General features: G+C 39.6%; 1 protein-coding gene across 4 annotated transcripts in view; it reads left to right on the forward strand.

Moving 5' to 3' along the window:
* EIPR1 (EARP complex and GARP complex interacting protein 1) overlaps positions 1 to 9,335 on the forward strand; it is a 192,254-nt gene extending 182,919 nt beyond the window's left edge. The window contains exon 9 of one of the 4 annotated variants that reach the window (XM_090032739.1): positions 8,722 to 9,335. In XM_090032739.1, the coding sequence (XP_089888865.1) occupies positions 8,722 to 8,986 (265 nt within the window). In that variant the 3' untranslated portion in view covers positions 8,987 to 9,335. The other 3 variants (XM_090032769.1, XM_090032759.1, XM_090032748.1) reach the window with 3 other exon arrangements.
* The last annotated feature ends 2,900 nt before the right edge of the window (positions 9,336 to 12,235 follow it).

The raw sequence follows: 12,235 nt of genomic DNA on the forward strand, positions 1-12,235 counted from the left end.
CTATAAAATACATGCCCCATATTGGGCAAACATACTGATGGGAACCTAACACAAGGCTAGGTTAGTGCAGCCCATCTGAATAAAATATATGGTAGCGTCCATTGTGCTCAGTCCCGCTTAGCACCGACTTTTTCAAGTCATAGTGAGCTACTACATTCAGTACATTTCAACATTGATCTTCACTCCCACACCTAGCTGTGCCTTTCTTTCCCAATTTCCAATTATTCCTGTTTCTTCACCAGTCTTAAATATCTAAAATTCAAGGCAAACCTCCAGTAATTAGATTTTGTACCTGGAAAATTGTAACAAATTTAGAAATTTTCCATCTATAGAAACTAATTATGGGGGGTCATTTTATATTTGAGTAAATACAGTAGTCAGTTGTTTTGAGATCATGCCCTGAAACTTATAACGCTTTTTAAAAGATCCTTACAGTAGGCAACATGGTATTGCTTCCATGAGATTCAGCAGTGTCTTGACTACCTGACATTTTAGCCTTGAATTGTGAATAACAGCCCTAAAATGGCTATTGTAATAATAACTTACCCATCCTATATTGTCTGAAGCCTATAGATTAGTGGATGTCATGTGTAGAATGGTGTTTCCATGGAACCCACTAGTGAACTCTTGTCCAGTCAGTCAGGGACTGTATATCCTTATTCATGACATACAGTATTATACATTAGGTGCAGTCATTGCTCTTTTTATTTATTTATTTTATTCTAGGACTAAAGAGCCCCTTCAAGACAGCATAATAGCTACTTACGAAGAACATGAAGACAGTGTATATGCGGTGGAATGGTCCTCAGCCGACCCATGGCTGTTTGCCTCTTTAAGTTATGATGGGAGACTTGTTATTAACAGAGTACCCAGAGCACTTAAATATCATATATTGTTATAATTTGTGTGGATTATCATTAATGATTAATTTGGCATTCCTTTCAAAAGGTTTGACGGTTGTTGATTGTTCAGTTTTAGGAGTTTAGTACTCTTTGTTTGAAAGTGAACATTTAAAAATATTTTTTTTAATGTTTGGAACAGTGATGATATATTTTCCTCAAGTTGTGGTACTGTTTGTTTTTTTTAAAATATAGTAAGTTTAATAAGGAAATTGTTAACAGTTGATTGTTATTAAAATATACTGTTTTTGATGCATGGAGCTTTCTATACCATTACTTTATTTCAATCTTACACCTGATTTCAGTGGAGTTTCTCTTCAACCCACATAACTGGACTGAAGAATCAGTGCATAAGGCCAAAGGGGTCTGTTTATTTATAAGAATGTTAATGTTTAAACTTTCTTCTTTTTTTTTACATAAGCAGCCTTCTATTCTTAGCTTGGACCACATTCTGTTAACTATTCTGGCTGATACTTTAACGATCATAAATATAGCTGGGAGAGGTCTAAAAAGCTTTCTGAATTCATTCCATTTTAAACCATTCTTCTTCCTTCTCTATGTATCCTACCAGAGATGCTAAGGCTGAGGGTGAAGTCAAGCAGACAGCTACAATCTATTACTTTCTTTTCATTCAGCTTGCTAGTACAAAAAGCCCTATGAAAAATATTTTGTAGCTGAATCCAATAGAAATGTGAACAGCGTACCACACTGTAACTTGTTAATTAAATACACTGTTATATAATATTTTTGTGTTGCATGTTATGAGTGATGATTTTGCTTTTTATCTAGATATATGATGTATTTTCTTCTGTAAAACATCACAGTATATGCGTGTAAGCTGATTGTCTTGTTTTTTTGTACTGAGAGTCATAGCAACTATTGCCATTGTTAACTTGAAAGTCTTCCATGGCTACAACTCTTGTCAGTTGTATTTGTCTTGGTGTTAATCCCCTGTATGTATACATGATGTAACAGGCTTTTGCCAAATCCCCATGACATATTTTGGCACCAGGAGGAGGTAGCACGATTATTGGCCTGTTACAGATATTGAAGATTGCTTCATGGGAACATCTGTCTGAGTGCGTAAGAAATTTGAAATCTAGATGGTGAGCACGTAAAGTAAGACTATACCTATTGACCCCCTCAAATAGCTGTTATACTGTTCACTTGGCTGCCTGCTGTATATAGGTACTTAAACCAGAACTTAGAGGTTTTTTATGCCCCTCTCTGCCTCCAGGTGCTTTTGTTTCTGGCTAACTTCTGTACCTCAGGGATGTAGGAAACAGCTTTGGTGATGGTAGCCAATTGCACAATATATAGCATAGGGTAAGGCTAAATGGAAGAATGCTGGTAATGAGGGATGGAAAGATCAATACCAACCTTCTTGTATTATTCCTGCTGTTGCTATAGTGACTGCTGGTGTTGCTGTTGAAGGGCAGCCTACTACTAACCTTTGCTTGTCCTTACCCAGTAGCTGGATTGAAATACATAGCAAATCACATTTGGATGTATGTGTATGCTGCTGCTGCTGTGGGTTTGCAATGTGAAACCCACAGTGAAATGTGACTGACTGTATATACCAAAGAGGCTATAAGTAGATACTGATTCTTGGGTTCTTAAAAATGTATGCAAAAGAACCTACAGGAATGAATAAATTGTAGCTAGCCACGCTGTTGTTTTTTTGTCTGATAGTTATATCTGTTCCATAGTCAATGCCACCTTCAGAAGTACTGATTTTTTTTTTCCAAGTTTCATATCTTGGATGTTTCAAACTGTCAGACTAAAACAGCATATGCTACCAAATTTTGTAAATCTGGCTTTAACAAAATGTCTTTCTAAAAAGCAAAAGAGTTTCAATTTTCTGGGTATCAAAAAACCAGGAGTAGAAAGTAATTACTTAATTATTTAAACCAATCTTTTAAGTATATTTACATTTGTAAGCAATTTAGCTACCAAATTGGTTGCTGAAATTGCAGTATATTGTTAATTTATACTAGTACTCTTTAAATCTTAGTCACAGCAATATATAAGAAAATATGGACCAGATCCTGACTTGAACTAATCATAGGGAAGTGGGACTAAAAGGGATTTCATGAGGTGATCCAGTCCTGCCCCCTGCTTAAGGCAGGAGCATCCCTGATTAAACCATCCCAACCAAGTGTCTGTGTAACCTGTTCTTCTGATGTACCTGCATGCCGTCAAGTCCTGTCAGCTCACCTATGCTGAGAGTCTGGCCTTATTAAGTTTTTAAAATTTCCTTTTCATCTGGTATAGTTCTAGTTTTTCTGTAAACAATCATGTTGTTTAACTTTAAGCCTAAAGAGGTGAATTGCAGTGGATGGCAGGGAGCAGAAGGTCAAATAGAAATAGTGTTTATTGCCGTGGTTAAAACTGAATCCCAGCTATATATTCAGAGCTCACAATAACATAAAATGGCTTTCAAAAAGAGAAGTGAATGTTAACATTAAAAAACACCCCACAAAAATCATTTGTAGGAACCTTCAAGATATATTTGTTTCTTTCTTTTTAATGTTACTTTTAAGAAGAATGGAAGTGTGAATTGTAGGAGGGGAAGTGCTCCCTGGGGAGGAGGTAGGAATGGAAAGATCTGTAAAAGATGAGAAGAGAAATAACTTTTTTCATCCTTTCAAGCTGTCATATCCAACTACATGCACCCATTACACATTTATCTCAAGCACCCTACAGTTGGGCTGTAGGTTGCGTTTTAAGGGATTTTAGAAAAATCTTATATCTCAGTCAGAGATAAAAGTCTTAGCAAATCCCTATATTTGTGAAAATTGCTTATTTTGTTTAACAAAACCCCCACTATTTTCCCTTTATTGGCACTAAGGCTATGAAGGCAAATAATATCTGTTTAAGTATAAGGCGAAAAGTATAAAGATCAACTGTCCAGCTCATCCAGAACATTGTGTGACTGATCCCAGAGCACTGGGCATTTGTAACATGATGCTTGAAACTATCAGTTTTTAGAGCTGACAGTAAGTACACAGATAAAAATATATATTTTTAAAGCACTTCATGTTTTGTTCTTTCTTTGATGACTAAAGTGTTCAAGTTTTAAAGTGAGCTTGAATATTCCTGAAAAATGCTAAATTGTTGATGCTAAAAGAAGAGAATTAAACTCTTCTTAGCCAGTTTTGGGTCTTGGTCCCCAAACTTTCAACCACTGTAAGCATGGCAAAATTATTAAAATGTTTGAAAAGGGCAGGAAGGTACTCATGATGAATATGAGTAAAGATTAAGATATTCACAGGTTCGTTTTGTAATAAGCATTAAGAAAAGCCCATTGAATCAGTGGGAACATATACTAGATATTTACAGGTTCAAAATTGTATTTGGGTTGATCTCAACTAAAAATTATGCTAAATTCAAAATTTTTAAAAAGCCCTTTCATTGTTGAGGTAGACTTTGCCACTGTTGTTCCTACTAAACTTGGCTTGACCGATACTCGTGCTCATAAAATTAATGAATTGTGTCACCTGTAGTACAAACGAAAAATAAGATGTGAATGGCATTGGTGCATTTGTTATTTGTGCTAGTCCTATTCTCCTTACCTCTAGCACAGATTTTTAAATTGTCCCATTTTGCAGAGGAATGTGAAAAAGAGAAGAAATATAGAGTGGATTGAGATCAATGATAAAATTGGGAAAGGACAATCTTTTTAGGATTGCTGTAGAGTTTAGCAACCTCATTTCAGGTGCTGACAGCTTGAAGTTTATGGGTTTGTATTTGGATTTTTGTCTTTGAATTTTTAAATCTCATAATTTAGAGCATCTCCTAGTATATTGATGTTTATATCTTGGAAGTGTAGTCCAACCCTTCCTACCTTCGAGTCTAAATCATATTAAGGCACTATGAGGCAAGTACTCCAAATTACTAAAATACTGGGGGGAAAAAAATTTTAGTAAAATGGAAAACAAAAATAGTTTAAATCAATGACTAAATAAAGTTTGAAATTCTGTAGAAGGTAATACGTTGTCATAATTAGGCAGAACATGGAGTCAAGAAGCGAAGTCCAAAAGCAAGGATATCAAGAGTAGGCAGAGATGCAAGCTGGAAGGCATAGCAAAGCTGTCTATGTCCAGGTGGAGCCCTGTCACCCGGACACTTTCCTGTTCCTATGCAGGGGTTTACATGGAAGGAAGTGAAAGGTCAGCTGACCCTGACCAGCTGCTCCAGTGGGAGGGAGTAGGCAAATGTCTAGGCCCTGATGAAGGTTTCCAGCAGCCACCCAAGCCTGAATAGTCAGCTGAAGAGTGGCAGGCCAGGATGAGCAGCTGTGCTGGGCAGACCAAGGCCACAGCCTGACCTCAGCCAAAATCTCATTAGCAGCAGGAAGCCATTATCTGAGTTCATCAAGAGTAACCATGCTAACAACTTTTATGTATCAACTATTTCTAAACTCTTGCTCCCTTTGCGGGAGGGGGCTGCAGTACATGGTGCTTTATTACAGGATCTGTAGTGTGGATGTGGATGCATTTCTAAACGTTACAAAAATCTGCTGCAGTGCTTCTTCCCTGAACCAGTGTGGAAGGGCAGGTGGATGGAGTGGGAGATGTGCGCATAAATCGATTTAAAGAGAATCCATGACTGGTCTGCTTATAAAGGGAACTGCCAAGCTAAGTCATGGATACTCTCCAAATCAATTTGCACATTGCTCCTGCTCATTCCACCTGCCATTTCAGTCAGTGAAGGACTAGCGAAGTGAGAAGAAAATGACACAAAGGAGATTTGGAGAACAAGAAAAAGACAAAGGAGAAGAAAAAGTAAAAGGGAGACTGACAAATATGGAATGAAAAGTGAATTGGAAAAGACAAGATCATGGAAAGATCAACTTAAAAAACAAATAGCAAAGAGAGAAAAATGACAGTAAATGAAGTTAAAGGAAAGATGGAGGGTGGGAGAAGGTTAGAAATGGTTATGGACTGTAAATACGAAGAGAACAATGATATACTAAAAACCTTTAAAATTGTTCATGGAAATTTCCTTATGTAAAGATGTCCTGATAAATTTGGAGTGCATAGAGAATTGTTGATGTAATGAAATCTCTTTTAGCTTTAAATTTTAGTGTCTACATGAGTCTGCTTAGGCACCATGGTGATATATAACTTAGAAACGTCTGAGCAAGATTAACTCAAAACATTAGATGCAGTTGATTCAGGAATCAATCCTGAGATATAATCCTGTCCCTGCCCTGCTTGCCTGAAAAAGGAAGGACTCCTAAGATATTTTAAGATATCGTAAGATATTTTATCAATCCTGACCCCTTCTATAACCTCTATTGACATTGCAGAACATGGTTTTGCAGTGCCCCAACACAGAAGATTGCTTTGGGGAGGGGGAGATTAATAGATCTATAACTATCCACCAGCAACCACCACATGGAGATGCATGATAGCTGTGTGAGCTGGCAATGTACTCAGACTTTGCCCTGAGTCCACGATTTGGCAACAGGAAGTATGGAAAAGCTTTTAAAGAGGGAACTAAAATGGGGAACAGAAAACTTAGAAAATCTAGACCTCGCATCCTAGTCTGCAAGCCTGGATGAGAAGTGTCCTATGATATTAAAAGACTTGGCTGACAAATTTCCTAAGCCACAGCCAATTTCTGAAAATTCACAGGGAACTGGGGGGTACCAGAAGACTGGAAAATAGCAAACATGGTATTGCTCGTCAAAACTAGAAGGATCAGCAGTACAGTGATCTGAGAGGAAAGGATGGTTTAAATTTGAGATTGCAAAGACTGGTAGACATTTTGTTTAATTTTACTCTTGGGATTTTCATATAAACAAATACATTGGAAAGAAGATACCGCATGCGTGCAATAAAGTATGGACACTGCATTGTGATATGTGTATTAGTGATGGTTATAATTAGAACAAGTAAGTACAATTCAGCTTTCTTTTTTCATTTCCAATCTAGAAAGGTGGAACATATTGCACTATTGTAGTAGAAGTACAATCTGTTTAAGTGTGTGGGAAGAGAAAAACAATCATCTACTTTCTCTTAGATTATCTCTGATAAATAACGAATAAGACAAAGCTGATGTTAGAAAAGTAATGAGCCATCTTCAAACTTACACAGGAAATAATGTTGATAATGAATGTCTGGAATTTGACATTACATGCAATCTATTTTCAGTTCAACTTGCAGTACTTGCACTAATGAAGGCTTATTCTCCAAAACACTTGCTCCATATGAAATCTCATTATGTTGCACTATTTTCTACTAGTTCCCAAATATACACGTATATGCATGTATGTTTTTGACTAAAATAAATTTAATATTGCTCCCAGAAAAAAGATTATACTACCATACTATACATCCTACTGCAGTACTTCAGGGTCTCATTGGATTTTCATCCAGGAGCATAGTAGTGATGCTGTTCAAGCCCAAAGCTACAGAATAGTATGACTTGATGTTTGAAGAGCATGCAACCAGCCTTTTTAAGAAACAGTAGGTAGATGGAGCCATTGATCCTTGTAATGATCCACTTTTTTAATTAAAATTGTTTAATCTGAATAAAATGGAAACGAAGTTGTTAAGCATTGGAACAGATTACCTAGAGATGTTGTGAAATCTTTCTTGGAAGGTTCCTGCTTAAGAGCAGGTTAGACCAGATGTTAGCAACATTCTGGTGGCCCTGAATTACCATGCTTGGGTCCAGTGTGGACTGATACTAGGACCCAGCATCCCCTTTTTATGCCTGCTGCTGCTACTTTTCACTGCTCCATGGCATTGGCATACTACAACATAGGCGGAGCCCCCTGCTGAGTCACCAAAGCCCCCAATGCACCTGAGTTTGGCCTGCAAGCCGTATGTTGCTGAGCCCTGTGTTAGACAAGCACTTGTGTGGAATGGTTTAGAAAGGGATGATCCTGCCTTGAGCAGGGGTTTGAATTCAATGTTTTCTTGAGGGTCCTTCCAGCCCCATTTTTCTGTCATTCTATGAATAGGTTGTTTGCAAAAGTACAAATGAAAGCTTTATCTTCATAAGATCGGTTTAATCCTTTGCAAAACAAATACAGAGAACCTCTCAACAGCTGTCCTGACCATACTGTCAGAGCCCTGAATGACAACAATTTGGATTCAGTTTGCTAGCAGGGTGCGTTTCAGATCTCTGTTCTAATCTCCTCCTATTTTTCAGTGTTAGGATGGTTTGAATTACTTCCTGTGGCTTAGGGAAACTTTCAGAGTCGACTACAATTTTCTGTTTTGGCCCAGGGTCATGTATTGTCTGACAGAGTAGAATGCTGTGATTCTGTTTTTAAGTCTTCGTACTGCTGCATTAAGGCAACATGGTTTCTGCTTCTGAGTCTGAAACCTCCGGGCTTAGTTCAGAGTTTAAAGTCTGTGGATTTTTGGACTGGCCATCACCATGAATTCAAAGGGAGAGGGAGCTAAATGTTCCCTGACGGACATATCTGTGCACACACGCTCGCACTTCCATAAGAAAACTGAGTCAGCTGGAGAGAACAAGGGAATAATTGTTATGCTGCTCCCTCTGCTGCTGCCTGCAAGGAGAGATGGGGTGCAAGGAGGAAGCTACCTGAGGTTATTAAGATTAATACTGCTAAAGATTCCAATCAGCTCACATGAGGCTGCTTCTCAAGGCTGTCAAACGCCTGCTGCCTTTTCTGAATCAGACAGGGCCACATTGATTTGGAGTTTCCCATCAGAGATTACTGTGATTTATGGCTTTTGGTGCACTGATAGATGTGCTTAGTTTGTGTGTTTGCAAAATAATTAAATCAGAATAAATTCACTGGACTTGATTTCTTTGTTTTCCCTTGCCACCACAGGAGGATACGATTTTGGATAAGGAGCTCTTCCTCAGAGATCTGTCCCTTGGGGAAAACAAGCAGTGTCTGTACCATCACAGTCCCTGTGGATTTTGCAAAAGGAGGAGGTTTAGTTTGTTGTCAGGGCTGTGAGCTGTCATCTGTGGAAGCTAACCGACCCGATCAGAGTGGCGACAGTAGGCACCCAGTGCTTCTACTGGGTTTGTGCCAGAGGCTGGCAGCACTCGCTTGCTTAGGGAGGGATAATGCCAGCCTGGCAAGGTAATGATCACAGTTCAGAGTTTGAATGTTGACTAGTTTTTGTTTTACATTTATTACTAGCACATTTTGGTCAGACAGAGAGAGAGATCTAAACTCTAAGATTTTCTGTCTTCATCAGTACTAAAAAGCTGTGGAAAGATAATACACTTAGCTTAAGCTGGAGGGGGAACAGATTTTTACCATTAGTAATTTATGCTAAAATTTGACTACCAAACTGAAGAGCTGCCATATTTACTCAGATCCAAGAAGGGTTTTCCCCTGTCAACAAAGCAGATAAAAAAGCCTCATTTTGAGTACTGGTCCAAGGGAGAGAGGTCTCAGTGGAGGGAGTCTGGGGGAGACCAGAGTCGGGGTGGGAGGCTCACAGGGGAAACAGCACAATGGGGGGCGAGGGGCTGAAAGGGGAAGATCCATATTGTGTGGCTTATAGAGACCATGAAGGAGACCATATGGCCTTTTTTTCCTGCTGCCCCTTCTCCCTACACCCCTCTCCGCCCCTATGCTCCTCCCACCCCAGGCTGCTTCTCTTCAGCTCTGACTCTGGTCCCTCATCCTGGAGCTACTTCTGCCTGGCTGCTACTGCTGACTGCCCTGGATCTAGAGCCACTGCAAAAAAAAGTAAGCTGCAGGGGGAGCACAGGGTAGAGGGGGCAGGCACTGCAAAGGGGACTAGCAGTGTGTGGGGAGGGGGCGGTGCAAGGAATGGAGGACAGGCAAGGAGGGCAAGGGGCAGGGGGGTAAGAGGGTCTGGCCCTTTTGCCCTCTACTATGCTGCTTTCCCTGCCACAGTTCGGGAGAAGAAGTGGGGTGCAGGGAGGATGAATTTAAGATAATTTTCCAATAACTCTATTCTACACCTGGAAAATTATAACAAATATATAGAATATAATTATTGTGGGGGTTGTCTTACATTCAAAGCCATCCTGGATTCTGGTAAATATGCATGATTAAACCATCCCAGCCAAGTATCTTCCTTATCTGCTTTTGAGAGTTTCCAAGCATGGAGACTCCACAACTTCTCTAGGTCATGTGTTCTAATGTGTGACCACCCTCGCAGAAAGTTCCTTCTAATTTCCAGGCTAAATTTCTCCTGCTGTAGCTTGAGGCTCTTGCTCCTAGTCCTGTCCCCTTCAGCCACAGTGAAAAGCTCATCTCCATCCTCTCTAATCACCCTTCAAGTATTTGAAGACAGTTATCAAATCCCCTTAGTCTTCTCTTCTCCAGGCTAAATAATTCTTAGTTCTTTCAACCTGTCTTCATAAGTCTTCCTCTGAGGCCTCTAATAATTTTTCTTGTCCTGCACTGGACTCTTTTCAAACTGTCCACATCTTTTTTGAAGTATAGGGCCAAAAACTGAACACAGTACTCTGGGTGCAGCCTGGTAACTTTCCTTAGGCCTGGAACTAAGGAAACGTAGGCCTGAAAGACCACACTTCACGTGGTTTTCATAGGTTAGAGCAGTGGTCTCCAAAGTGGGGTGCATGCACCCAAGGGGTTGCACAAGACAATCCATTGGGGTGCGGGGAGAAAAAATTAGAATTTCTATTTATATTTATATAAATATACGTATATTGGGGGTGCATGCTCAAAAATTTTTACTGGTGGGGTGCGCGATCAAAAAAGTTTGGAGACTACTGCATTAGAGAACAGAACAGCATATGGCAAACCCATGTGGCCTGTCCTTTTACTGCCACTACTGTGAGAACCATGTTAATATTGCATAATTTAAACAATGAAGTTATGATTTTTAAAGGTTCAAATTATAGTAAAATATTTACATAATTAAATTATGCAACTATTTAATCAATAAAGAGATCCATTATAGGAACTGATGTCCCTGCTGTGCCTTCAGAAGACTGTATCATCGCATGTTCAACAAGCATTTCATTAGAACTGTAAGTTCCTAGTATATAGGCTGTGGTAATCCCAACTCTTCTCTGTGGCTGTGAAGTTTGGGTGACCTACAGGGACCTCCTGAAAAGCCTGGAATGCCATCACCAGTGCTACCTCTGGAACATCTTTGGCATAAAATGGGAAGATCGTTGCACAAATGCCAGTGTCCTTACTGATGCTAACACCACCAGCAAGGAAGCATTGATCATTCAACATCAGCTACGGCAGACAGAGTATTGCCTGATGTACATTTACCAAAACAACTGCTATACTCCCAACTCAGCCAAGGACCAAGGACACTGGGGAGCAGAGGAAACGCTTCAAGGGCACCTTTGAGGTGAACTTTAAGAAGTGTGGCAGTGACATCACAAATTGGGAAAAACTAGCCTAGGAGAGGGCTACAAGGCAACGCCTTGTGGGAGAAGATACATGTGGCTTTGAGGAAAAGCATCTTGCCCTGGAGGCAGAAAAATGATACAAATAGAAGGAAAGGAAACAAACAAGAAATTTGCAGTTCAACCCTCCATTTAACCACAACCTGTGGAATTTGCCAGAAAGTCTCTGGCTCTTTTTAGCCATCAACGGACTCATCAACAACCCTTTTCTTAACCCATGGGAGGGATCACCAATGACAGCATGACATTTCATTATGATATTAAAAAAAGGGTAGAATTTTTAGCATAGCTGCATACCATTCTCATGTTATTGGAAAGACGTGTTTGAGTACATGGTTCCAACCCTTGCCTGCTGAGACCTCTGCCCGTTGTGTGGAGGGTGAGGGCAGCTCTGGATACTCTGTGTTTAGCATATTCTCTAAAGGACATTTCACAAGAAGCTTGAAAGTAAGGTGGGGCAAGAGCAGCTTCCAGGAAAGGAATCAAAACAGATTTAAAAGACTAGTTGTGACTTCTTCCTACAATCAAGGCAATACTTGGGCAGGATGCAATAAAAAAGAGGTTGCAGATCAGTTTATATTAAAGCAACTATGTCACGATTCCTACCAGCAAGCCTTCCATCAGTAACCTCTACAGACCTCACAATCAGGCAGGCATGGGTCTTGGATGGAAATGTAAGGAAATTTACGGAAAGTAGTGTTGGCGACAGATTTTTCTGAGTTGCCTGCACCTATAATGAAGCACTGCTGTTTTGTAGTGCTTTTATTATATGCCATCTAATCCTTCTTGGCCATATAAATAGCCACAGTTTGTCTTTATATGGTTTCTGTTTTTCCTACCAACTGACTTCTAGCAAATTATGAATTGTTATTTTTCTGGAGTAGACAAGGCCTCTGAACCAGTACAAACAAGATTCTAGAGACTATACTGCTGAGATGGAAGTCCTCTTAATAATGTGGAAAGTC

Source organism: Crocodylus siamensis, chromosome 1 (genome assembly GCF_052110815.1).
Source record: "Crocodylus siamensis isolate JL-2025a chromosome 1, ASM5211081v1, whole genome shotgun sequence".
NCBI lineage: Eukaryota > Metazoa > Chordata > Crocodylia > Crocodylidae > Crocodylus > Crocodylus siamensis.